Source organism: Adiantum capillus-veneris, chromosome 14, assembly GCF_014529385.1.
Source record: "Adiantum capillus-veneris isolate H3 chromosome 14, ASM1452938v2, whole genome shotgun sequence".
Lineage (NCBI taxonomy): Eukaryota > Viridiplantae > Streptophyta > Polypodiopsida > Polypodiales > Pteridaceae > Adiantum > Adiantum capillus-veneris.
In genome coordinates, this window is record NC_140944.1 from 6,017,691 (window position 1) to 6,045,590 (window position 27,900).

General features: G+C 46.8%; 1 protein-coding gene across 3 annotated transcripts in view; it reads right to left on the reverse strand.

Annotated features, from left to right (window-relative positions):
• The window catches only part of LOC147441834 (zinc ion binding protein), a 151,381-nt gene that overhangs the window by 13,550 nt on the left and 109,931 nt on the right, over positions 1-27,900 (reverse strand). For all 3 annotated transcript variants that reach the window (XR_015190156.1, XM_086528234.1, XM_086528232.1), the window contains exons 5-6: positions 14,756-15,371; positions 14,412-14,537 (exon numbers count right to left, since the gene is read on the reverse strand). Coding sequence is in view for 2 of the 3 variants with exons in the window: in XM_086528234.1 (XP_086384360.1) it covers positions 14,412-14,537; positions 14,756-15,371 (742 nt within the window). In the remaining variant the exon portion in view is untranslated. The remainder of the gene's footprint in view (positions 1-14,411; positions 14,538-14,755; positions 15,372-27,900) is intronic.

The window sequence follows — 27,900 nt, forward strand, 5'->3', positions numbered from 1 at the left end:
GTATTTGCTGGATATCTTCGACCAAAAGATCACCCTTTAGCATAGGGCAAAACTCATGTTTTGGATGTGTAGCTCAGAGGGGAGTCTGTCCCTATTGTATTTGCTTCGACTATTTCTTTTGTAATTAAGAATCATCTTTCTGCGTACTTGATTTTTGCATGTTATTTTTCAAATAGTTGTTAGTCAAATTTATCCGTGTTGGATAAAGGAAGGTCTTTGACAAAAGGATCACCTTCAACATAGGGCAAAACTCATGTTTTGGATGTAAAGCTCAGAGGGGAGTTTGTCCCTATTGTATTTGTTGGATATCTTCGACCAAAAGATCACCCTTTAGCATAGGGCAAAGCTCATGTTTTGGATGTGTAGCTCAGAGGGGAGTCTGTCCCTATTGTATTTGCTTCGACTATTTCTTTTGTAATTAAGAATCATCTTTCTGCGTACTTGATTTTTGCATGTTATTTTTCAAATAGTTGTTAGTCAAATTTATCCGTGTTGGATAAAGGAAGGTCAGCATTTTTGCAGGGGTTTAATAACTGTTTTTCTCATTCATTACTGTAACAAGTGCCGTCGGAGAGGCCTGAGGACCATATGATAGATTTGGTGCGAGGGTGTAGCCCACCAAATAGACCTCCCTACAGGGTTAGTGCAGCCCAGCAAAAAGAGATTAGTTGTCTATTCGCAATAAGAATAAAGAAATACCAAAAGAGGCACCAGTCTTTGGGGCCAACAGGTTGTCGGCGTTTGCTTGGTAACGCTCTAGCTTCCAAGTTGTGTGTGTTTGAAGTGTTAATTCTAGTTACAGGTTTTATTTGCAAAGTTTCTCTGTGTCCTAGAGTCTAAAGTAAGGTTTCGGGTGAAAGCCAAAGTCTACCACCCTACATGCCAGTTTCAATTCATGCACGATTGCCGAGGCAAGAGCCCCTTGCACAAGTACTGAATTAGCTAGTTGCTAATCCCCCGTAGGTACATGTGAATTTGAATTTCGGAGAGACTTCACACGAGGAATCTCGTCCAATTCAAAGGGCAAGTAGCCCTACAGGTGCGGGAGCTCGAGGATTGCTACGGATGCAACCGGCACGCGAAACGGAGCCCAAAACAGTAAAATACAGCCTGCTGTGTATTTTTGCAGGTTTAGGGTTTTGACCCTAATTGATCCCTAATAACCCCAAGAGCTTCAGGGAAGTGAGGGAATCGCTGTACAGGTGTTCTGGTGCATTTTTGGGGCAGAAAACAGAGAATTCACTGTGCTGCAGACTCTCCCCAGGTTTGGAAAAGTGTTCATATGCGCCGGGAAAGTCACCTTTGGCATGGGGATTTTGTCTATCAAGCCTCCTATTGCGATTATGTTGCCGAAATCCGGCTAGAGTAGGCCATTTTCAGCCCGGTAAAAGCGGGACAGCTCGTAGCAGCTTGCAGGTTTTCTCCCAAGTTTTATAATAATAAGGAAATACCGAAAGGGGCGCCAATCTTTGGGGCCTACACGGTGTCGTTGTCTACTTGGGAGCACTCTAGCTGCCAAGCGGTGCTTTGTTTGAAGTGTTAATTCCAGTCACAGGTTTATTCGTGAAATTCTCCTCTGTGTCGTAAAGTCAAATAAACTTATCAAGTAAAGAACCGGGTGAAAGCTAAGTCTACCGGTTTCGCATGATAGGGAATATTTAGATCTCTCTGTCTCTCTTGGGATAGTTCCCCACAACATTAAAAATTCTCTTCTTCTTCTTCTTCTTGTGTGTGTGTGTGTGTGTGTGTGTGTGTGTGTGTGTGTGTGTGAGAGAGAGAGAGAGAGAGAGAGAGAGAGAGAGAGAGAGAGAGAGAGAGAGAGAGAGAGAGAGAAATGTCATATTTGTATTTTTTGTGTACAAATATACATAGAAGTGCTAAAGAAGCCTGCCTCGTGGAGTGTACAAAAGCACATGGCCATAGAAAAATCCACAGATACTAAAAGAATCTAGTCTCCCTCTCAGCTATCACGAGGATCATGCTCAAAGTGTGTCGACTGCCTTGATAATATCCATTTGTTGTCTGCATGAACAGCGGATCAATGTCAGAATCTTCATAAAACAAATGCTCTCTAAAGGGTGCATGAGCCAAAAACATTGCACCCCAAGCGACAAAGCCAAACTGTACACCGAATCTGCTCAACAACATTGTTGTAGCGCTTTCTAATGACGAATGGCCCCTCCCATCTAGGTGAAAACTTTTTATCCTTCCTAGTGCATAAGCAATGACAAGGGGACTCAACAGTCTGAAGTAAACATCTAGTGCACTAGGAATCATGTCCCATTGAAGCAATCCACATCCCAACAAGTGATCCACCATGAACTTGCAACCATAGGAATAAGAGATCTGTCTCACTATATGGCAATATGCAAGTCCCAAAGTGTTGACCAGTACTGCCTCAAATATGCATGTGAAAGACCCCCTTAACCAACTCTGCAACCAAGCCAGCAGCTCCCTTTGCTGTCAGACTAGAGAAATGCACCCAAACCTGCTTGTATACGCAAGAAAAGACAATAGAGCCCAACCATGCTCTATTGCAGGCCACTGCCACTCCCCTTGATCCCAATAAAGTTAAGAGATCGATTGTCACCAGGAGGTGTATTTTTCCTGTTGCCTTCCGTAAATAAGTACTAGGTATTTTTATTTATTTTTATTTTTACTTGTTTTCCCCGGAACCCTTGAAAAGGTGCAAGTGGACATTGCATGGCCAGTGTGAAACGGCTGCGGCCGAATAGGTTTCTCACAGCGGGAGTCTGGATCGGTCAGTCTGGGACTGGTCGGGCCAGTTAGCATTGAATTCTGATGAGTATGGAAGCCTGTGTGCACCAAATGAAATCTGGGCCACTCGGAAAGTCACTTACAACTTTATAAGTCAGTGGGAACTAGAGAATTAACTCAAAAGGGGCAAACTGGACACATGGCGGCTCTTGGTGTAGTTTTCCACTTCCATCAGCAAGAGGGGGTGCCCAATTTGAGAGAGGAGGCTGATTTGACTCATAAGTGACCTACAGTGTGTGTGTGAGTAGTGGGTGCAGGTCTACAGCTTTAATGGAAAGCTTGCCTTCTCCTCTGTCTCATGTAGCGCGATGATTTTCTCTCGTGCATCTCTCTCTCCCCTCTGGCACATATGGTAATGCCCCACTAGTTGGGCTACTCAGTTGAACATGTACAGTTCTGGGGGTTTATGCGCGTTTGCCAAGGCAAGAGCCTTCTGAACAGGAACCGGATTAGCTAATTGCTAATCCCCCACAGGTACGCACAGTTCCATCGCGAGAAATTGCGAGTTTGGTGAGTTTTCTCGCGTGAAAACTCGTCCAATTCACAGGGGAACTGTCCCATTGCGTGCGGGAGCCCTTGGGACACGCGTAGGCGTGTTCGCTCCGCTAAAAACGATCTGAAACAGCGAATTACAGCCTGCTGTGTTTTTCTGCAGGTTTAGGGTTTCGCACCTAAACTGCAAGGGAACACGGGGGGAGCCTCGTGAGAGCCTTGGGATGCGTGTACAAGCTTTTGGGCACCCGGCAGTGAAAAGCAGGGAATTACAGCCCGCTGAAATTCTGTGACAGCTCACCAGAAAGCTTCCAGATAGCGAGGGAATCCGTCCTAGACAGATGCTTTTGACCTACAGGGGTTTTTGCGTCGTTATGCTGCCAAAATCAGGTCGAAAACCTGCGTTTTCAGCCCTCGCCAGGTTTGGACAGCTTTGTGAAAGCTTGTGCTAAGTGGTCGGATCGTCTACCTTAATTTGAATGAAGGAATACCGAAAGGGGCGCCAGTCTTTGGGGCCTACAGGGTGTCGGTCTCGTGTGCGCAGTGACATTCTAGTCGCTGGACGCAACTGTGTTCTCTTCCCTTCTCAGTGCTCTGTGTAAAGTTAACAGGTGATTGAAATAGTACTGCCCTCTACGTTGTACAGGCCGGTTTTATCGATCTCCCCTCCCATATCCATCACCGTGAGGATGAAGCCTCCTCTCCTAGAAAATAAGGGTCTACAAAGTGTCTTCTCCCTTGGCACCAACTACTCAGACCTGCTGCTGCCAAGGAAAATGGAGTAATATAGCCCCCCCCCCCCCCCCCCATTTGTGTGTGCGCACGCGCATGTGTGTACGTGTTTGGGGGGGGGGGGAGGGCTCTCAACCCTCTATGAGTACCAACCCTTAAGCCTGAGTGCCTTGCACACTCTCGGCACCAACTGGCTCTCAGTTCGTAGGCTATTCTCTGTCAACTCGCGTTTTGTTCTAGGGGGTGTGTGTGTGTGTGTGTGTGTGTGTGTGTGTGTGTGTATGCGTTTTGTCGCAATTGTTTCTCCTCTACGCAGCCAGCCCTTGATGGCCCCTGTACGGGTTTCGCTTGTGTCTATGTTTTAGGATGTGAGTGAGGGTGTGTGTGTGTGTGTGTGTGAGTGAAGTAGCGAGTGTGTGAATGTGAGTGTTCTCTACGTTTTTTTTTTTTTAAAAGTGAATGGTCTCTACAAAGTTTTCCCTATAACTAAACTGTACAGCAAGTGCCTTTGAGTTCTATTAGAAAGTAGCAAAGGAATGGAATCTCGATACAATGCAAGATCACCATGGAAAAATCAGCGGGTTCAAGTTTCATGACAGACATCAGATGATCCAATGGCCCTCATCAAGGAATGCTTGCATGATGATTTTGAAGATGCATGTAGGGCCTGGGAGAGTTCGAAACCTGAGAAAGACGTTGTCATTCCTGTTCAGCAATTGATGGATCCTATTGCCCAGTATGCGTTAAATGATGTTATACTTTTCTTTCCTGGAAAAATGCCTACGGCACAGGATGTGGGACAATGGGTGGATTTCATGCTGAAACACCAGGCGGTTTGTGGGGTTTATTTCAAAGCTCGAGGATTTTAGGAGGTTTTGTTGGCTGACAATGAGGCCACGGATGGCCTGCTTGAAATGTCACCATTGTTCTTCAACATGCAAATGACACATGTATTGCCATGGGCTCTCACTAAGGACTATCAGAGTCTCATTCGGCATAAATGTCCAGTATGGGTGGAGGTGGTGAACTTTCCTCGTACATGGCGTCACTTTTTCAGCTTATGGCTGCCAGTTGAGAAAAGTGGTTTGTCCTCCGAGGTTGGATGCGAATACTAATAGATGTTGGCATAAAAGTCCAATATGGGTGGAGGTGGTGGACTTTCCTCGTACAAGGCGTCACTTTCTTCCCCTTACGGCTACCCAGTTGGGAAAAGTGGTTTGTCCTCCTAGGTTGGATGCGAACACTAATAGATTTTGCATCTTGTGGGATACAAATGTCCCTACACCAACAGGCATAATGATAAATTAAAGTGACCCGTTAGTAGGGAAACGCCCTTTTAAGCTGAAATGGGGCAAATTTGCCAACACTTGTTTTCGATGTGGTAAGTTTGGGCGCATGCAATTAGAATGTCTAGAACCCCATTTCCAGCTTCCTCCTTTGGCGCTACCCCCTGCACAGCCTTCTCCACCCCCAAAGTCCCCTCCGGAATTTAGACATAGTGGTGCTTTGAGTTCACCAACGCCCTCCTCCGTGGATAAGGGGAAAGGGAAACAGGGGTCCATACCTACTGCACCTCCTTCTACAGTTTCAAAGAAAGGGAAAAAGAAAAGGACAAAGACAAAGAGATAGGCAAGGGCAAAGACAAGAGCATAGGGAGGGATGCTTGGATCGTTCCCAAAAAGACGATTAAGGTTCAAGCTCCAGCCTCCTCACGAAATTATGTGCCCCCGCTGAAGACTGCACCTTCTACAGTTTTTTTTCTCGCAAGAAAAAGATCCTTCTCTTAGTTAATGAAAACTGCCCATAGGGCTACAACCACCTCTACAAGAGAGGGCTACAACAATCATGATGGGGAGACTCTCCCAATGAAAAACAGCATATATACAATGAGGCACAATCAAGAGATGGGAGGAGGAAAGAGCAACACAAGTGGACAGTAGTGCCATCTGAGCACACCTTGGACCATGGTGGAAAAAGGCCCAGGATGCCAGAGTCGACGCCTCTCTGCGCTCCCGCATGCGGTCGGAACTGTCCTGGAGTCTCTCGAACTGTCCTCTGAGAGTATGGATTAGCTCTAGCTAAAGATCCCAAACAATCTTTGCTGGTGGTACAGGGCGAGCCTTGAAGATGTGGAAGCAACGGGCCCGCCAGATGAACCAGAGTGTTAGGCCACTAATGAGCTCCCAACACTCCTCTCTCTCACTCCACCACTCCTGTGGAGTAAGCTCTATAGCAGGTTGGAGTGTAGGTCGGACCCCCTGCATCACTATCATCCTGCTGGTGGAAGATAGCTCAAACTCAAGTGCCGGGCCCGTGAGAGTGGACCAAGCAGCTGCCCCCCAAGTGTACTGCCGAGCTGTGGAAAGAGCTGGCATCAACCGAAGGACACGAAGCCACACCTGCTGTGCCAAAGGACAGTCCCAAAGACAGTGACGCTGACTCTCCACAAGGTGGTCACAAGCTGCACATGCTGCTGAGAGACAATTATGTACAAGCCAGCTCCCAACTGCTGTAGCTCTGTGTGCAACCAACCACTGGAACAAAGTGACTCGTCTTGGCTGTCTGGAGTCCCACAACCTCTCTCCCAAAAAGCTGCCAAGAACTCAGCTGTGAGACCCTCCTCCTGCCAATGAGGTGTTGCAACAAGACGAGCCTCTCTCTGCGCTGCCAGTATGTGACGTCCTAGTCGAACAGTGTACTGAAAGAAAGGGACACTTGGATGGTCTGCAAAGGAGAAAGGGTCCCTCCAAAGCCACTCTCCAGGATCCCACTGTACTCGTGCCAATGGATAGCTCTCCCAAGCCCACAGTCTCCAGTGGCTAGTCTCAAGAGCTGCTAGGTCGGGATCTATGACACTAGTCCTCCCACACATGCCCACCACGCGGATCCTCTCAAAACAGCACCCTGCCACCTGCGGGGCCTCTACCACAACTCGGTGTAAGCGTCCCTCACCTTGTAGCTCAAAGAAACGGGAGGGTATAGTCTCTAAGCAAGCCCGAACTGAGATGAGAACCTCTAGTCGCGTGAAGGCTCCCATCCATCTGGGCATTGCTGACCCGAGAGGTGTGAGCCACTCAGCTGGTACTACCTTTGAGATGTCCTGACACATGCTTTGCACCCCTCTCATGCCTTGTAGCTGAATGCCCTGAAGCTCATCGAACAAGCCTGAAAACTGTAACCAGTCACCTAGAGAGCGTGCCGGACCCTCTGCCATGGGACCCCAGGAAACATGAGGCCGACTACCAACCAAGTGGCCTCTCTCAGTGCTAACCATGGGGTTCCAAACAAGGGGCTGTGTCATGCGCTCCTCTGTGCAAGTAGGCTAACGCTACTCCACGCCTTGCCGCAATTGCTCCCAAGATCGGAGCAAACTCACAGCGAAGTGGTCCTTCAGTCTCCTGCTCAAGCCAACTATGCGGCGTGCGCATCTCTGTAAAAATCCATCGAGTTGAGGGTCGCCAGGGGCCTCCAGCTTGAGGCACCCTAGCACTAAGCCACTGAAGCAAGAACCCCTTCCAAGGCTCCTCACTTGGAAGAAGTCCTCTAACGATTAACTTCCCAAGAAGGGCTCTGCTCTGCTGTGCTAGGTCTATGATCCCCAACCCTCCCTGAGAACAAGGAAGAATGATGACCTGCCATGCCACTCTCGCCCGGGCTATGTGAGTGTCACACCTTGACCAAAGAAAGTTCCTGATCAGCCTCTCAACCTGGCTGATACAAGAACTCGAGAAGATCCAACAAGAAGTCATGTGCCACATAGTAGCCAACAACACCTGGTTAGCCACTACAACTTTGCCTACCAAAGAAAGTCGTGCGGAGCTCCAATGTAACAACCTCCTCCTGTCTATCAGGAGGAGGGGAGCAATCTGTTGCTCGGGAGACAAGTCCAAACCAACCTAACAGCCCAAGTACCGAACTGCAGTCCCTGGGGGAATCCACCTGAAACCCTCACCTGGCATCCAATCGGGCGTTGGAGCACTACCAATCGAGAAAGCCACGGTCTGCAAACCGTGCAAGGGGACATGGGACGATCTGAGCCAAGCAAGTCCCAGTACTCCAAGAAAAAGCTGGGAGTCAAGCCATCCTCACCTAGACAGCTACCACGGGGGAGTGCACTAAGAGCCGTGTGCAGCTCCTCTAGCTGTAGAGGCAACTCAAGCCTCTAGCGCAATTCTAAGTCACAAGACAAGGCATCTCTGTCCACACCTGCTCTCTGCATGCATCCTGACGCTCTGACTGGGGCTCTGCAGACAGTAAATCACGGTAAAAGTCAGTAGCAACTACACGCATGTCCTCTGACTCTAGCAATTGACCCGTCGGGCCTCCTCAACTGACTGACCTTGGCATGTGTATGCCACGGTCCCACTGCCTCAAAGAAAGCGCCTTCACTCTGTCACCCATCTGGGTCCACTGAGATGCCTGTCGATGGAAAGCAAACTCATCATGCCTCACCTCTGTGCTGAGGAGCTCCTGGCGAGCCTGCTGTAACTGCTCCTCCAACCAAGGACTGTTTGGATGCTCCTCGTGTATCCTCTGCAAGGAAGCAACACCCCGTCGGAGACGCTGTTGCTGCTCCTCTCTCGCTGCAGCCAGGCGTGCCAAAGACTCTTGAAGAAAGAGTCGACTAAGATGAGCAAGTCCTGAGGCCACTCTGTCAATAGGAGACTCCTGCATGTCTAAGCTCTCTGCCCAAAGAGCCTCCACTCGCTCTCTAAGCGCTGTGTCGAGCAAGACCTTCTCTGGGATGCGAAGCATCGTGCTCCCCCTCCTCTGCCTATTAGTCACTATAAGGATCATTGGAGCATGGTCCGAAAAGGAGGTCCTTGCCAGAATGCCAACTGTCCCACCTAAGTCACAGAAGTAGTCACTAGTGTAGAAGCGTCTATCCGTAATAGATTCCGCCTTCCACTCTGCGGTCCGAACGAGAGAAGGCCAGGCTGTCTGGGGGCCCCACAAAGCTGGAATGCTACCACACATCTGAAACCCGCAGAGTCATACAAAACCTCTCCCAAGCTGCTAGCTCAACTCCATGAACAGTAGTATGGCTACCACCAATCCTGTCAGAGGGTTCCTCCAACATGTTGAAGTCACCCCTATGCACCATTGCTCTAGAGGCCTACGGCAAAGACTCAACAATCTAAGACCAAAACTCTGAACGTGCACTCGCCGCATTGGGCGCAGAGATGTTCACGAAGCCCACGAGACAGCCCTAAACCTGCATAGTGATCCACTGAGCCCTGCCTGGCACAATAATCCCTATGCCCATAATGGCCTGCTGCAAAGAATCCACAATAGTCATACATACCCCACCCTGGATGCCTCCAGGTCCAAATGCAGCTGACCAAAAAGTCTCATATCGTCCACACAAAAGCTGACCACGACGTCTAATGCGGCTCTCACACAGATGATGCTCCTGTAGCATAAGAAGGTCAATCTCTCCTCCCTCAAGGCATCACTGAAGCTCCTAACACAGTCGGCCCCTCTCACGTTGAAACTGGGGCCCACCTAATCTCTGTACATTCCATGAGACGATCCTCGTGGGGAGCGAGAGAACTGATGATGTCGCAGCAGCTAACCGTGCTATCTTCGAGGCTGGCTTGGATGGGGAGTGATCCGCATCCGAGCGTCCTCGAGATAGACTTGACTGCAAAGAGTGCCTAACCCAAGCCCCAGTAGACCAAGCCGTGCGTAAAGCAACCTCCTTTGTCCAAGAGTCCTCATGTATATGTACATAGCATGGCGGGCACTGTGTGTCAGTAAAAAAGTGGACCACAATGTGTCTACATCCTGCTGCGCCTGGAGGTGTCAGAACAAACTTGGCCAATGGCCAAAGAGTCTGAAGCAAGTCTGTAACCCCTAGGTCTCCCATGTTATGAGAGAACTCTAGGGCCTGTGTCTGCAGCCACTCCAACACTGAGTCTATGGTCCACTCACCCTGGTCCCTGCCGCATAGGGGAAACGAGAAGCCAACCGCTGAGTCCAAGGCCTCTATCCCCCTAGCTGCAAGGAACAACACATGAACTCTGAAGTAGGCTGCCTCAAGGTCTAGTGAGGGGTGGCCGAGAAACCGTATAAAATCGTAGGCAAAGAAATTCCAACGACGACGAATGTCGAAACTCGTTAGACCACGAGGAACTGCTGCAAAGGGAGATGTCTGCACCAGAAGAGGGGGTCTCAAGAAAGGCTGTCCCTCTCTTGCTAATCGACTCGTGGCAAAGGTACTGCCAAGAGATCGCCTAGCAGCCGAGGAAGGCCCTACCCCCTGAGACGGCTGTAGGACTGGAGCGGGAGGAGGTGAGGGAGCAAGGGGGGGAGAGGGGGATCGACACAGATAGGAGGGCGAGGTGGAGAGGCAGAGAGAGGAGGAGGAGGGGGAGGGTGGTAGAGGAGGGGAACTCGAGGGGAAGAGGGGTTGTCGAGGGTGAGGCTGGAGCAGGGACCTAGTGCTGCTGAAGAGGATTGAATCGGTTCCCCGTGGAAACCCACTGCTACTGGGCAGGAGCTTGATGACCACTCTGAATGCCAGGCTGGCGCGGTGGCCCCTGCCGACGACAACCACGAACCTGCTCCCAGCCCTCCTTCGCCTGAGCCCCAAACTCGGAGGGTGGCTCTACCTGAGTACTTGGTGACTCTGCCTGCTATACTGCTGGTCAGCCTTGGCGGTGGGCCTCTGGAGTAGGTCGGGGTCTCCTCCGTGGACAGGCCTTTGCAAGATGGCCCATTTGCCGACAAATGAAACAATGATTCGAGAGGCCTGAATACTCCACGCTCTGTCTAAACCAACCACCACGCACCCGAGGTAAAAAGGATGACCTTCGGGAGAGTGTGGGTGTCCCGAACGAGAACACATACGTGCCGGCCGCCTTGGCAGCTACCGAGGTTGCCGTGTGTGGTGTCTCCAGGATAGTCCCAATCGCTAAGCCTATCCTGGAAAGGAGCGGAAGGTACTCCCTCCTCAGGCCAGGGAAGCAAACTGAAATTGGTAGGTCTGCCTCCTCGACAAGAACGTTGGTAGCTGGGTCAAAATCGTGGCACCACTGTCGAAAATGTGCTCGAACTACACGGATGGCTAAGGGGCTCATCGCAATGACTTTGGACACCATTTGGGAGTCTAAAACTCTATCTGGTAGTAGCCGCATTTGAGAAGCTGAACATCGAGAATCTTGCCCACCTCTGCGAGAAGGCGGGCCTAAAGGAGATCGTGCACTTCCCCTCTGCTAGGTCTGGTGCCGAGAATCTTGCAAATAACAGAGGTGGCCTGGAGACGCATCACCTCTGCCTCTAAACTCGCTTGCTCTGTCGTGAAAGAGCAAGTCTGATGGTGGGTTTTGCGGGGTCGGGCGAGCGGGCTGCAGTAGAGTCCCTCTTTGGCGGAGCAAAATCCTCCATAAGTGTCTGCTGCTGTGAAGATGGACGAGGACGAAGGCGAAGGTGACAGATAGCGTCGAGAGCCGCTGCCACCACTGGGAAAAACACCAGCGAGCAACGAGGGGGGGCGGGGGAGGGGAGACGGAAAAAAGGCAGGCGGGCAGAGGGAAGTGCGAGCGCAGGTGAACAGCGAGCGAGAACGGGAGGCGACGAGCTGGCAGTGCAAGCGTGCGGGCTGGCTGTGCAGGCGACGGGCCTGCACCTTTTACAGTTTCAAAAGAAAGGAAAAAAGAAAAGGACAAAGACAAAGAGATAGGAAAGGGCAAAGACAAGAGCACAGGGAAGGATGCTTGGATTGTTGCCAAAAAGAAGATTAAGGTTCGAGCTCCAGCCTCCTCTCGAAATTATGTGCCCCCGCTGAAGACTGCACCTCAAACGAAGCTTCTTTATATTGATAATAAGTCTATAGCGGAGGCTTGAGATAAGGTAGTCCTGTCATATAAGGAAGAGGTTACAGGGGAATCCGCTTCTTTGCTAGGAGCTCTTCATACTCTCTCTGCTACCCCTGGTTGTGATCCACCTATGGTTGCTTCTGTAATAGATGTGGATGTGCTCATGGGCACTTCCACTTGATTCTCTCGTGTTGTTGTTCTCTATATATATCTCATAGGATGCATGGTTCAATGTGATGCATTTCATATAACGTGCAAGGGTTATGCAATCATGACAAGTGGAGCCTAACCTGGCAATATGTACATACATGTAAAGCGGATGTGGTAGTTCTCCAAGAGCATAATCAGCATCATTTTGCCCAACAGATTTCTCATTTTGCGGGGTATTGGATTGCCTATGCACGCAATACCAATTACTCGTGAGTGCTTATGCTTGTTCGGCATGAATTACAGCCAACTATTGCTTATAATGACCCAAATGGAAGATGGATGGTGGTTCAATGTACTATTGATGGGGAAGCCTTTGAATTAGGAGGGGTTTATGCTTTTACAGTTTCTAATGATCATGCAAGATTATGGAGAGATATCTCCATGTGCAGTTGGCGTTCTGATGCATTTCTTTGTGGAGATTTTAATAATGTGCTAGTTGTTGCAAACAATACTATTGGCCAATCACACATGTTGCATATGGAACGGCGGGCATGGGATCTTATGATGCATTCCTGTAATGCATTGGATATGTGGCCACTTTTGCATGATGGGGATCCAAGGTTTACCTTTCAGCATAATGCTCGATCCTCTTATCGAGCTCGCCTTGATCACTGGTATCTTTTTGACAGACAACAATGTGACACTTTTGTGTGTGATATGAGGGTCGACTACACTTTATGCCTTTCGGATCATGCTCCTATATGTTTGGCTTTACACTTTGGCCCGTATACGGATGTTGCTTCTCTGCCTAGGAAACGACTTTTACATCTCAATAATGCATATCTCAAGCATGACGTTTTTCGTGCAATGATTATGGACATAATCCCGTCTTTGACCTCCCATATGTACATAGATATGGATGTTGCGTGGTTCCGCTTTGTTATGCGGATCCAGAGTGTTATTAGCGATTATGGAAAGTATTATATGTCTCAACTGTGGGGAGATGTACATCAGGCAAGGAACACCCGTCAAAGATTGATGCATATGGCTAATTCCTCCATGCTTTCGGAAAATGAACTTAATGCATTGATTTCAGCCTGTATACTATACGGCATAATGATGAGCGAAATTTGGCTAAATGGCAGACGCGTGCAAAGCAGCATGCTTTTGTTGATAAAGGATGTCTTTCCAACCAGTTTTTCAAGCACTTGCATCATTCTCGTCGATCTTAGGACATCAAAAGAGTTAAGCTTTCCTCTGGCGAATGGACATCTTCCTCTTAGCAATTGGCAGAGGCTTTGGTTGCCCACTATGGAAAGATCTTTGAAGCACCGCACCCTATTACCCAAGAAGCTAGACAAGCACGCAATCTTTTTTTTGTCACATGTGGCTGCAATTATCTCTGTACAGCAAGCACAAGATTTGGAGGTTGCCTTCACTGAGGCAGAGTTGCATGGAAGTCTGCGAGATTTAGGAAGATAGTAATCTCCTCGTTGGGACGGGCTTACTGTTGAGTTCTTTCTCTCCTTTTGGGAATACCTTAGGGAACCTTTATTGGTAATGATAAATATGGCTTGGGAGGAGTAAGATGTACCCCTTTCTTGGAAGGAGGGGCTGCTCAAGCTACTGCCAAAGCATGTCTTTTGTGATCAATTTTCGTATTGACGGCCTATCACCCTTATGCCGGTTGCACAACCTAATAGAGAAATTGGGGGGTAGGGGTAGGGAAGGGCTGTTGGTAGACCACGGAAGCATTGGGTGAAAAGCAGCCCATGCCACTGAGGGGGGCTACAGCACAACAGGAGGGCTTGGTACCCTTTGTATTACATAATCAAATTACACGCCTAAGAACATCACATCAGCCCGTGGGCGTAACAAAATATAAACAGATCTGGTAGTGAAAAAACCCCTAGATTATACAATAACCACAGACCATGGGGGGATAACTACTAGTGATACAAAGTTATATAAGATGGGTGATATATCAAAAGCTAGAAACAACGGAACGGAGTAAGTAAAGAAAAGGCAAAGAGCTGAAGTAGAAACAAGCCACCTAGACTTTGACAAGGAGGCCGAAAACTTAATCCAACATCAGACTTGCTTTGTGAAACCTACACAAATCTGCCAAAAGCTTTCTCCACCTCCGGCGGTGTATTTCAAAACTAAATACCAAAAATGTTCTCAAGTATCTACTCTTAAAACCATCATGTAGCAGCCAAAAGAAACTATGGTACTGAGAAGTCCCTATGCTGTACCTCAAAAATCATCTGCATCCATTGCATCAAATCTCTATGTGAAACACCAAGGTAGGATGGAGATAATTTTTATTTCTAAATGCATAAATGAGATCATTAAATCCCAGCTGTCACATTACACTTTTTGAATAACTTGTCCATTCCAACATTCCTAGCAGTATAAAAAAGATTCCTCATAATTTACCTGCTTTTCTAGCTCTCTTGAAAAAGTGGCCTTAGTTACTTTGAGCCCAGACTTTTCCACCATTTCCATAAAAGAGGGGAGGATAGATCTCTGAAGCTCCTTGACTCTCAAAGTGCCATTAGGTGCCTGCATGTGTTGCCAAAGAAACACACTGGCACATAAGAAGCAGCAGAAATGTAACGGTTCAGTTGAAAGCATATATGTATAGTACCCGCGCTAAAATATATCATTCTAATCAACACATGTTACGTAAAAACACTCAAAATGATCAAGTAACACAATGCTCAAAAGGGCACAGGTTGACAAATCATGTCAGCTGCAAACAAAAACGCAACACCACTTACAGTCTTCAAAGCTCTCTTGATAAGCTTTTTCCATTTCACCAAACTCATGCAAACTTCCTCCACATCATCAACAGCCATCACCTTTTTCCGCTTCCTTTTTAATGATATGTCCCTATGCTTGTCTAAACTGGAATCCTCAACCACTAACGGTTCAGTTGGCTCACTGATTTTTTCTGTGACTAGTTTCCCACAAGCTTCACCTGCTTTCACATCATTGGCTTTTGATCTCGTTTCATTGCGAGATGGAGGCGTAGGTTGATCCCTTGAAAATTTTCCCTTCTTTTTCATCTCTATAGTTTGCTCCTTCATCGTTCCTTCTGTACATTTGCAATTTGATTCTGGTTGATCTCTCTGAACTGCATCTCCTGACTGTCTATTCTTGTCATTTCCCTGGAAAGAGTATTCTCTTAGACCATTCTCTTGCTTGGATTTGCAGAGACTTATTTCACTCCATTCATTTGAAGAAACCTTATTTTTGTCCTCCTTTACATGTAAGTCCACTGCATTCTTACCATTGGACATCTCTGAAGACACTGATCTCACTTTGGACTTGTGCTTCTTCCCTTGTGAATGCAACAACAATGTATCTTGACTGGTGGCCTTAACATTGCAAAGACTGTAATACCAGAGCACACAACCTGCTAAGCTTTCAATAAACATGCCATTCAATAGAAAAACCATACCTTCATAAGGTCGCAAGAGGGACTTAAAAATTTTCACAAACCATACAATGAAGACACACACATGCAAAACGAAAAAGGGAAGATATTGATGCATTATAATTTATTTGTTTGAAAAACAACAACAGAACTGCGAAATGACTAAGACGGTAGTAATAGGCAGAACAAATGTGAAAAGCTTACTTGACTGACACATATATAAACTCTCACAAAACATACAATCAAGACACACAAATATCCAAATCAGAAAAGAAAGATATTGAAGCACTTCTAATTTGAATTATAATTTAATTGTTTGAAAAACAACAACAAAACTCGAAAACGACTAAGACTGGTGATTGTCAAAACAGATAGCCATTCACATCAAGACAAGGCAATGCAAAGAATTCATTCCTAAACTTGAAACTTTTAGAACACAAACTGAAGACAGAAGTCCAAAACTTTTAATTCAACTCACAGACCTCATGCATCCTGTGTGTGAGACAATTCTCTCCCTCCCTCTATCCTGTGCGTGTGTGTGTGTGTGTGTGTACACGTGTGTGTGACATTACGGAAAAAAAAAGTGTGTGTGTCTAATTATTGGATAGTAAATTAAATGTCAGTATGTTCTTGGGACCACCAATGAGCGACTACCCTCCTAGATTAATTAGGGTTTAATTATTAGACACTAGGCATTTAGGGCTTCACTTAGTCCCCTTTCATTCTCAGCACGAACTCTAGTGATAGCCCTAATCCTTCTCTTGCACACTCATAAGATTGTGTTGATTAGTCATCCTTGAACAACAGCTTCTTGTTAATAAGTTCATAGGTTGACTTGTGCATTGGAACACTCTTTACGTCACTTTTATGTCAATTTTTTTGCCGATTCCTCTCATTCATAAGGCACTATTCCTTATCATCGTCATCATACTCTTGCATTGAAGGTGTGTCCTCATAGCCCTCTCGCGCCGATTCCTCTCATTCATAAGGCCCTATTCCTTATCATTGTCATCATACTCTTGCATTGAAGGTGTGTCCTCATAGCCCTCTCGCATAGCTTACACATAGAGCCTCTAACCTCTCAAATTGGACATCATTTGAATACCTGATTAATTAAGAGATTAAGTCTCTCGAATCCTATGTAGGAGAGGTCTTGCCCACTTTCTGTGCCTTCCAAAATCAAGAAAACCAACTTGCTTGGATAGGTAGAGAGACTATTTTATTATCATTGGGTCAACGTGTGGTCCAATCTCACTCAAAACACTAATTTTGATATATGACTTTCAAGCGTTGGACCTAAGGGCATGTGGGGCTCTCAGAACTACTTCAAAACAGCTCATTAAGCGCTCAATCCGTGGCAGCCATTTCTGATGTATATCACTATAAACTTCATTTGATAAGGCACCAAATTTGGGAGGTCTTTTCTGCGAGTAAACTCATTTCCTATCAACAGAGTCTACCTGCCGGTTGCTCATACACTCGACTGTATCTTTCTTTTAGCACTCTGTCAAGAAATGTTTCCTACAACTCAAGGAAAGATATCATCAAGGAGTCTCGAAAGGAAACTTTCTCAACCAAAGGATAGAGCTTTGACCTCCAAAGTTCTTTAATAGAAAGTTCTTTCTTTATTTCTAAATAATCAAAACAAACACATCCAAGCACAAAAAATTCCATTGTATGTCATATTCTCTATGTATTTGGGGATGATATTGTGCTAGCCCTTGCATTCCAAGAAATACGACCCCTTCATTTGGCACCATGGGAGAGCAGTACATCAAGAAGTTAAATGGTGAGGGACTTCACACATGACAAACTAAGTTAAGAAATTACCTAATGAAAAAGAATTGATTGTCACAACCTCGTGAAGTGGCAGACCAGCACCGGACCAGAAGGGGAAGGAGTTATAACTTATCGACTAGAGCAAACACCCCAGGCGAGGACCTAAATCTTGCAGCAGCCACCCATGAATCGCGTCGTGATTTGCCGCAGAATTTGAGCCACAGATCTCGAGCTATCAATGTGGCATATGGGCAGAAGCTTTCTAACCATATTTTTTGCGTGCAGAGCTTTTCAGTGCCATTTTGTGAAAACAATTACCTACTGCCAGCTTTTGGGAGATGGCAGTGACAAAACAGGGAATTACAGCACGCTGAAATTCTGTTACAGCTTACAATAAAGCTTCTGAATTGCAAAGAAATCCGTCCCAGACATGTGCTTTTGACCTACATGGGTTTTGGCGTCGTTATGCTGCAGAAATTGGGTCAGGACCCTGCAATTTCAGTCCTCGCGAGGTTTGGACAGCTTTGTGAGACTTTGATTAACATGTCTGGATCGTCTATTCTTAATTGAATAAAGAAATACCAAAAGGGGCGCCAGACTCTGGGGCCTATAGGGTGTCCGTCTTCGTGTGCGCAGTGACATTCTGATCGCTGGACGCATCTGTGCTCTCTTTTCTTCTCAGCGCTCTGTGTAAAGTTAACAGGTAATTGAATTAGTACCGCCCTCTATTGTGTACAAGCCGATCGTTCTATCAACAGGATAGTCACTTTTTCTTCAAAAAAGTGCACCATGGATTGTTGTGGGTGAAAGCAACACAAAGCTTCTCGTTATGGTAGAGAAGAGAGACCAAGTACCTCAAGAGGGATCTTCCTCACATGGCATACCATAGATCTAATGCCAGGATCTAGTCCACCGAATAGACCACCGTAGAGGGTTAGTAAAGCCCAGTAGAAAGAGATTATGAGTCAGGTCAACGAGCTTTTAGAGAAGGCGTTGATTCAGCCCAGTTTATCCCCCTTTTGTTAGCATGTACTCCTAGTGCAAAAGAACGATGGTTCATGGAGCATGTGCATTGACTATTACGCATTAAATAGAAATACCATCAAGAGCAGGTTCCCCATACCGAGAATAGATGACATCCTTGATCGGCTTGAGGGAGCGTCAGTGTTTACCAGGATAGACCTAAAGAGTGGGTGCAACCAGATGCGCATTAGGCCAGAAGATGTCCATAATAAGACTACGTTCGGGAGAACATGTGGTCTCTATGAGTTTCTTGTCATGCCATTCGGTCTCACAAATGCTCCTGCCATGTTCAGTAGAATGATGGACATGATATTTAGACCACATAGAAACTTCGTGGGTATCTTCTTTGATGACATGATTGTCTACTCAAAGCCTGAAGAGGAGCATAGGATCACCTGACTGCAGTTTTCAATGAGCTACGCAGAAATAGGCTACTCATTAATGCAAAAAAGAGTGAATTCTTTTTGGAAGAGATTCACTTCCTTGGGCACATTGTTTCAAAGGATGGGGTACGCATGGATCCCGCCAAAGTGGAAGCAATTAGGTCATGGCCAGACTTGAAGTCCATACATGACATTCGAAGCTTTCTAGGCTTATGTTCCTACTACAAGAACTTCATCCGAAATTTTGCTGAGATTGCTTCTGCACTCCATGCATTGCAAGGGAAAGGACTTACTTTCAAGTGAACAACCAAGGAAATTCCAGCCTTCAAACACTTGAAAGAGAAGCCGACTTCAGATCCGGTAATCATTTTACCAGATCTTTCGAAACCTTTTGTGGTTCAATGTGATGCATGTGGCCACAGTCTTGGTGCAGTTCTAATGCAAAATGTCCAAGTAGTCGCATATGAGAGCAGAATTCTTTTGAAGACCGAAAGCAACTTACAAGTTTATGAGAGAGAATTGTTGGCAATAATTCACTCTCTCACTAGTTGGAAACACTATCTGCTAGGGATACTTTCTCACACAAGCAAAGTTGTCTCAGAAACACATGCTATGGTCAAACATCTTGTCAATGTTCCATTTTCAGATTGTGCATGTGGAAGGGAAAAACAACGTGGTGGCTGATGCGGTGGTGGTTGATGCATTGTCACGAAAGCCCCAAATTTCAACAATGTCAGTTCCGTACCATTGTGAACTAGACGGAATGAAGACACAATATGTTGAAGATTCAAATTTTGCAAAAGTTATGCGTTACTAAACAATTATGGCCAAAGGTTTGATGGAAAGTCATGCTCCACCATATACTGGGCATCGTGGAATTGATGCAACAGTGAAAGGCATTGAAGCATTCTTCTATTGGCGAGCTTTACGTCAAGATGTTGACACATTTGTAAGATCATGCCTAGTATGTCAAAAAGTCAAATTGATGGGCAAAAGCAACCGGGATTGTTACAGCCATTTTCGATCCCTGATAGGCCATGGGAAAGCATAGCAAATAACTTTATCTTTGATCTTCCAAGAACGCAAATGGGATTGGACTATCATTTGCAGGTTCAGTTAGCAGACCCATTTCATCCCTGTTAGAAAGAAGATAAAGCCAAAACACATGGTCAAGATATTCATGAGAAATATCTTTAAATATCACGGGATGCCTCAGTCACTTGTCAGTGACAGTGATCCACGTATGACGGGTCTTTTCTGGAAAGCATTGTTTAAGAACATGGGCACTACGCTAAAGTCCTCATCTTTGTTTCATCCACAAATTGATGGACAGTCAGAAGAGGCAAATTCTAATGTCCTAAATCTGCTCAAATGTTATGAGTCAGAGCACAAAGCAACTTGGGAACACCATCTCCCATTGGTTGAATATGCTTACAATAACACTATGCATACATCAACAAGGCACCATTTGAGATAGAGGAAGGAGGGAAGAAAGTCCCACCCATTTTGCAAACTAAAGGCAAGATATTTGAGGCAGGCAAATATGTGCAAGATATGAATGAAACATACAGAAAGATAAAGATTGCTCTTGAGAAGACTCGGGCTAAGCAAAAGACAACTGCTCATCGTCACTGTCTGAACTTGTATTTTCACTTGGTGATTGGGTACTTTTGCGCTTTGAAAAGGCCCAAGTTAAGGAAAAGGAAAGGCAAGGAACGTTTGTTTCCTAAGCTCAGCATGCGATATTATGGTCCTTTTCAGATTTCAAAAAGGATCGGTGATATAGCTTACAAGTTGAAGCTACCAGAAGGCTGGAAAATACATGATGCTTTTCATGTCAACCTCCTAAGGGACTTTGTTGGTGATGTGCCAGAGAATATGCTTGATAAGGAACAACTGGAAGGGGAAGAATTGGATGAGATTCTTGTTCCTAAACAGATATTGGCACATAAAGAAAGGAAGGTTAGAGGAAAGGTTGCAAGGTGCTATTTGGTTTAAGTTCATAAAATATCCATCTTTGGATGCTAAATCGATGGAAGAGTCTGAATTGGTTGATTCACCTCAGCTATAGCAACTAGATCTTGAAGCCTTTCAAATGGCACCCACGGTGACTTGATGTAGCTCTTTCGAGCCAGGTGAGAGCATGGTTCATGATGCTCAAAGGAGTAGTTTGGCAATTGTATCTACTCTTTCCATACAGAATTTTGCTAGAGAAGTTTGTGCTTGAGAGTACACCAGAAGACTTCTATGCTTGATATATGTGTGGTAGCCAGGTTGGCGGGATTGTCTAATTGTCCAACGCTACATTTTCAGAAGCATGCATATCCTTGATTTCCATCATAGAATATATGTGATATCAAGAGATATCAGCATGTATTATTGGCATGCAAGCGAGGTCGCTGGCAGTATTTCAAGGGTGGGGTGCGTCACCAGTAGGTGTATTTTTCCTATTGCCTTCTTTAAACATGTACTACATATTTTTATTTTTTTATTTTTTTTCTTGTTTTCTCTGAAACCTTGAAAAGGTGCAAGTGGACATTGCATGGCCAGTGTGAAACTGCTGCGGCAGAATGGGGTTCTCACATCGAGAGTCTAGGTTGGTCGGAGTGCGACTGGTGGGCAAGTTAGCACTAAATTCTGATGAGTATGGAAACCTTTGTGCGCCAAATGGAATTTGGGCCACTTGGCAAGTCACTTTCAACCCGGGTAGTTGTCGTTCAACCTACGGGACGTCTCGTTCGGTCCGGTAGATCCCGTCCTCTACCGTTCATTGTGTTCATTCCGTACGGTCGATTTTTGCAACGGTTGGGATTTTTGACTATTGGCCATTTTGGAGTGCAATTTCAAGCTCGTTTAGCAACTTTATCCACATTGGATTCTATCATCTATGTGCTAGGGCTTTTGAGCTTTGGATGCTCCCCCTTCCACATGTGACATGAAGCCCATGATCCATCATCCATGTGACCTAAAGGCTAAATTCTAATGACATTGGATGGCATTGCAATTTGCCACTTCTCTCATGCTCTAGCCTCTTCCTATTCAAGCAATGCCTCTCCATCTTGTTCTCCAAGCAATTCAAGCAATGCCTCTTCCTCTCCGCTAATTGCTAATCCCCCATAGGTGCGCATAGTTTCGTCGCGAAAGATTGCGAATTTGGAGAGTTTTCTCGCGTGAAAACTCGTCCAAATCACAGGGGGACTATCCCATTCGAACGATCCAAAGGACGCGTTTAGCGCGAACCCACTAAATGCAAACGAAGTCTTGTATAAAGCTCTTGGTCCGGTCCTAATCAGATAATAGTCACTCTTAAGATCGGTTAGATTGAAAAAGTAGAACCTTTTAATCTATCGAGTATATCATCGATGGGTATGGGAAACTTGTTCTTGATGGTGATCTTATTAAAAGCCCAATAATCGATATAGATCCTCCAATATTCGTCTTTCTTCTACACAAGCAACATTGATGAACAAAAAAGCAAAGAATTGTGTTGGATCAAGCCTTTCTCTAAAACGGCATTGAGATGGCTCATGATTTCTACTTGTTTAGCAAGCTTGGCTTATTCTAAAAGGTGGTCGATTCGGAGAGGTAAGATCAATCATGTGATCTTCATGTCTTTTTAAAGGTAGCTCACCAAGTAAACCCTCTGAGAAACAATCGCCATGAGTTTCAAGAAAAGTTTGACGCTCTTACTTTAACTCTGAAAAACTTGAATCCTCAGATTCATCCATAGGTATTAAAAAGACCAAGTAAGCAAAACGACTTGATTTCATTAATTTTGCAATGGTCAAACCCAATACAAGAGGGACCGACTCCCCCTTTAAATCACCACATTTTTGCCTTTGCTAGTCTTTCGTTGGAGCTTCCTAGCCTTCACCTAAACCACTACGTCATTCTTGTAATGCCAAAGCATCCCCAAAGCACATCACCCCTCAAGTGGCATGATATGAAGTCCTCGTTCCCTATGTAACCTTGACAGTGCACGATGAGTTTCCTAATGAAAGGCATTACATGAACTTCATGTCCTTGTGCCACCAGCACTACATCCATTTGTGGTCCCATGTCCTCAAGCTTGCCTCCAAGACAAGCCACCATCTCCATAGAAATAAAGTTGGCCTTGGCTCTCATGTCAAGGAAGATTAAGGCCTTTTGATCTTGCACCTTGCCCCATGCTCGGCAAAGCTCAGTACTCTCATCATTGTGGTCTTTGGGTGTCCCAATGAAACCTTGTACAAGTCATGCTTTCATCTTTGCCACTCGCTCCTCTGCCGCTTTGGATGTTTCTAGTTTGTCTTCTGTTTGCTCCTCCTTAGGACACTTTCCCAAAATGTGTCTTACTTCACCACATCCATAGCACTTTCCTTGCCTGTAATACTCTACCATTTGCTTAGCAGACACTTTTGGAACTGTGGACTTCCTTTTCTAAATCAATTTTCTACCCTTCGTTTCCTTTGAACTTTCTTTATCTGAAGATTTCTATACATGTGTATCCGTAGCGAATGTCAAGGACCATGCCAACATTGAATAGCCATCCAAGAATGGTCTATAAGTTGTTGAATAAAAAGACTACTGCTTTGGATAGTGACGTTCTTAAACTGCAACAATATTGCTCAATCTGTTCTTTAAGTAGGACCTTCCAGAAAGAAGCTACTAATAGAAAAGTATATACCAAGATGAATCCAGGATAAGCCTAGATTCGCCCTTAAAGAAAAGTGCAAGGTATAGACCCATGGTAGTCACCCACAAGACAATATAACCATCAGCTCCATCAAGCATAGTATTGACTAAATACCACGACATCCCCACTAGCATCGTCGGTGCCCAATAGTGGGTGTAAAACTAGATACTAACATATGCTCCCAAACACACCCCACACGCACACACACATGAGCATACATCAACACAAAGTTCAGCGCACTGAGTTTTTGTCATGACTCCAGAGATCAAGGGCAAACTCAGCCATAATGAAACCTAGCACTAAAAGAAGCATTAAATCAAAAAAATTAGCACAAAAATGAGGTAGTTGATAGGGCATACACACCACAAAAGATAGAAAGAATTTGCACAAAATCAACTAGTCGTAACTCAGACGAAAACTTCACAATGGAGGTCTGCATGTTCGCTATACGACTAAAAAATAGTATTCCACAATCTGGACCGCACCTGAAAAGTGTATCTTCCTTGTTCATCCTAAATTCTAAAATCTATTGTGGTGTCAACCACAAAGACGCAAACAATCTCTTAAACCCCAGCCAGTTGCGAGGTGCAGTCGGAAAAGTGGGTTTTCTGCCCAAATAGACAAGAAAAGTTATAGCCTATAACTGATGCCCCTTGCATGTCGTCAAATGTCCCAACTCTTCATAAGTTTGCTCACTTCATGCTCTACCTCCCTTTGAATGTCCTCTAGTGAGATAGACAAGAGGGTGTGAACTCTTGACACCTTTCGCCTTTGCTTTTTGTCTTCATTGCCGACTTGAGTTTTGGGTTGATAATGTTCTGCCACCATTCGTAAAATTCCGTCAACAGTTGATTCTGTACATTTATTTCATGAGGCCGACTACCAACCAAGTGGCCTCTCTGAGTGCTAACCATGGGGTTCCAGACGAGGGGCTGCCGTAGGCGCTCCTCCGTGCACGTCGGCTGTCTCTGCTCCAGGCCACGCCGTAAGAGCTCCCAAGATCGAAGCAAACTCACAACGAAGCGGTCCTCCAGTCTCCTGCTCAAACCAACTCGGCGCAACTTTGTAAAGATCCATCTGGTCGAAGGTTGCCAAGGGCCTCCTGACTAAGGCACCCTAGCACAAAGCCTCTGCAGCAAGAACTCCTTCCAGGGCTCCTCTCCTGGAAGAAGTCCTCTGACTACGAACTTCCCAAGAAGGGCTCTACTCTGCTGTGCTGGATCAATGATCCCAAGCCCTCCCTGAGAACAAGGAAGTGTGATGACCGACCAAGCCACCTTGGCTCGGGCAATCTGAGTGTCATGTCCTGACCAAAGGAAGTTCCTGATCAGCCTCTCTACCTGGCTGATACAAGAACTCGAGAAGATCCAGCAAGAAGTGATGTACCACATAGTCGCCAACAACACCTGGTTAGCAACTACTACTCTACCAGCCAACGAAAGTCGTGCTGAGCTCCAATGTAACAGCTTTCTCCTGATGGACAGGAGAAGAGGAGCAATCTGCTGCTCCGGGACAAGTCCAAACCAACTTGACAACCCAAGTACCGAAATGCAGTCCCTGGAGGAATCCACCTGAAACCCTCTCCTGGCATCCAATGTGGCACAGGAGCACTGTCAACCGAGAAAGCCACTGTCTTTCTCCAGTTGATCAGTGCGCCTAATGCACAACAGAAGGTCTCCAAACCCTACTCACATCTGTGCAGATTGGCCTCCTGGCCCTCTAAGTACAAGGCTGAGTCATCGGCAAACTCAGCGTCCAGTAGCTCATCTCCCCGAATAGGGAGTGCTAAGCCCCGCAGACCAACCTGCTGTGACACCAAGAATCTGCTCATCGCCTCCGCATAGAACAGAAAGAATCTGCTCATCGCCTCCGCATAGAACAGAAAGAGAAAGGGGGCAAGAGGACAACCCTGTCTGCCCGAGCGTGTGAGCATGAAGCGCTTACCTCTACCTCCTGCCAAAAGCACCTGACTGTGAGCCTGTCTGTACAAAGCTGACACCCCTCTGATCCAAGCATTTGAGAAGCCCATCCTGCGTAGAGTGCCCTCTAGAAAGTCCCAGTCAACTCTGTCGTATGCCTTCTCAAAATCTAGAAGAAGAAGCACAAGGTCCTCCCCACGGAGCCGTGCCAGGGCAGAAGCCTCCCAGAAAGTGAAGATGTTGTCAAGGATACTGCGTTCCTTGACAAAAACTGTCTGAGTCCCATGTATAAGGCTCTCCAAAAGTGGCTGAATCCTCAAGCTCAGAGCCTTGGCAAGAATTTTGTAGGCTGAGTTGAGGATCGTGATGGGGCGCCACTGTCGAATCTCATCCATGGAGCCACCCTCCTTTGGAATGAGGTAGATCAGGCCCTCACTCATGCTATCAGGCATCACCCCTGTGTGCAAAATGTACTGAAAGGCACTACAAAGATCTGGGCCAAGCAGGTCCCAATACTCCAAGAAAAAGCTGGGAGTCAACCCATCCTCACCTGGACAGCTACCACGAGGGAGGGCTCTAAGAGCCGTGTGCAGCTCCTCAAGCTGAAGTGGCATCTCTAGCCTCTAGCGCATCTCCTCTGTCACAAGACAAAGCATCTGTGCCTAAACCTGCTCCATGTATACATCCTGCCGCTCTGATTGGGGCTCACCCGACAATAACTCACGGTAAAAGTCAGTAGCAACTGCACGCATATCCTCGGGCTCACAAGCAACTGACCCATCAGGTCTCCTCAACTGATTGACGTTGGCATGCGAGTGCCGAGGTCCCACTGTCTCAAAAAAAGCACCAGTCACTCTGTCACCCACTTGAGTCCACTGAGATGCCTGTCGGTGGAAGGCAAACTCATGACGCCTCTCCTCTGTGCTAGCAAGATCCTGTCGAGCCTGTTGTAACTGCTCCTCCAACCATGGACTGTCTGGATGCTGCTCCTGTATCCTCTGTAGTGAAGCAATGCCTCGTCTAAGACGCTACTCCTCCTCTCTCGCTATAGCCTGGCGAGCCAGAGACTCCTGAAGAAAAAAGTGGCTAAGCTGAGCTAGGCCTAAGGCCACTCTGTCTGTAGGTGGAACCTGGATGTCCATGCCCTCTGTCTAGAGAGCCTCTACCCTCTCTCTGAGTGCTGAGTCCAAAAAGACCCGCTCAGGGATGCGAAGCATCGTGCTCCCACTCCTCTGCCTGTCTGCCACTGTGAGGATCATTGGTGCATGGTCCGAGAAGGATGTCCCTGCCAGGATGCCCACTGATCCCCCCAAGTCACTGAAGTGGTCACTAGTGTAGAAGCGATCTATCCGCGATAGATTCACTCCTCCCACTCTGCGGTCAGATCTAGAAAAGACAAAACTGGCTGGAGGCCTCACAAAGCCAGAGTGCTGCCATATATCCGAGACCCTCAAAGTCATACACAACCTCTCCCAAGCTGCCAACTCGACTCCATGCACAGTAGCATGGCTGCCTCCAATCCTGTCAGAAGGGTCCTCCAACATGTTGAAGTCCCCTCCTATACACCAATGATCGGCCTGCGGCAAAGACTCAACAATCTGTGACCAAAACTCTGCACGAGCACTCGCCACATTGGGCGCATAGATGTTCAGGAAGCCCACGAGGCCACCTTGAACCTGCATAGTAATCCACCGAGCCCTGCCCGACACAATAATCCCTCTGCCCACAATGGCCTGCTGCAATGAATCCGCAATAGTACCCTGGATGCCTCCAGGTCCAAAAGCAGCTGACCAAAAGGTATCATATCGTCCACGCAAAATCTGACCACATCGCCGAATGCGGCTCTCACACAGATGGTGCTCCTGAAGCATAAGGAGATCAATCTCTCCCCCCACAAGGCAACGTTGAAGCTCCTGACGCAATCGGCCCTGCTGTCGTTGAAACTGGGGCCCACCTAGTCCCTGCACGATCCATGAGACGATCCTCATGGGGAGCGAGAGAGAACAGATGCTACCGCCGCAGTAGCAACACGGACTATCTTCGAGGCTGGCTTGGATGGGGAGTAATCCGCATCCGAGAGTCCTCTAGATAGGCGTGACTGCAATGAGTGCCTAGCCCAAGCCCAAGGAGAGCGAGCCGTGTGTAAAGCAACCTCCTCTGTCCAAGAGTCCTCATGAATGTATACATAGCAAGGCAAACACTGCGTATCAGCAAAGAAGTACACCACAATGTGCCTACATCCTGCTGAGTCTGGAGGTGTCACCGCAAACTTGGCCAATGGCCACAAAGTTTGCAGCAAATCTGTAACTCCAAGTTCTCCCATGTGATGAGAGAACTCGAGGACCTGTGTATGCAACCATCCCAACACTGAGTCGAGGGACCACTTTGTCTCGGCCCTACCACAGAGGGGGAAGGAGAAACCAACTGCTGAGTCCAAGGCCTCTGTCCCCCTAGCGGCGAGGACCAAAGCATGGACCCTGAAGCAGGCTGCCTCGTGGTCTGCTTCGGAATCGCCGAGAAAGCGAGTGAACCCGTAGTCGAAGAAGTCCCAGCGGCGTCGGAGGTCAATGCCCGTCAGACCACGAGGAATAGCTGCAAGGGAAGATGTCTGAATCTGCAGAGGGGGCCGCAAGAAGGGCTGACCCTCTCTCGCTAGGTGACTCGTGGCAAAGGCGCTGCCAAGAGATCTCCTAGCCGCCGGAGAGGG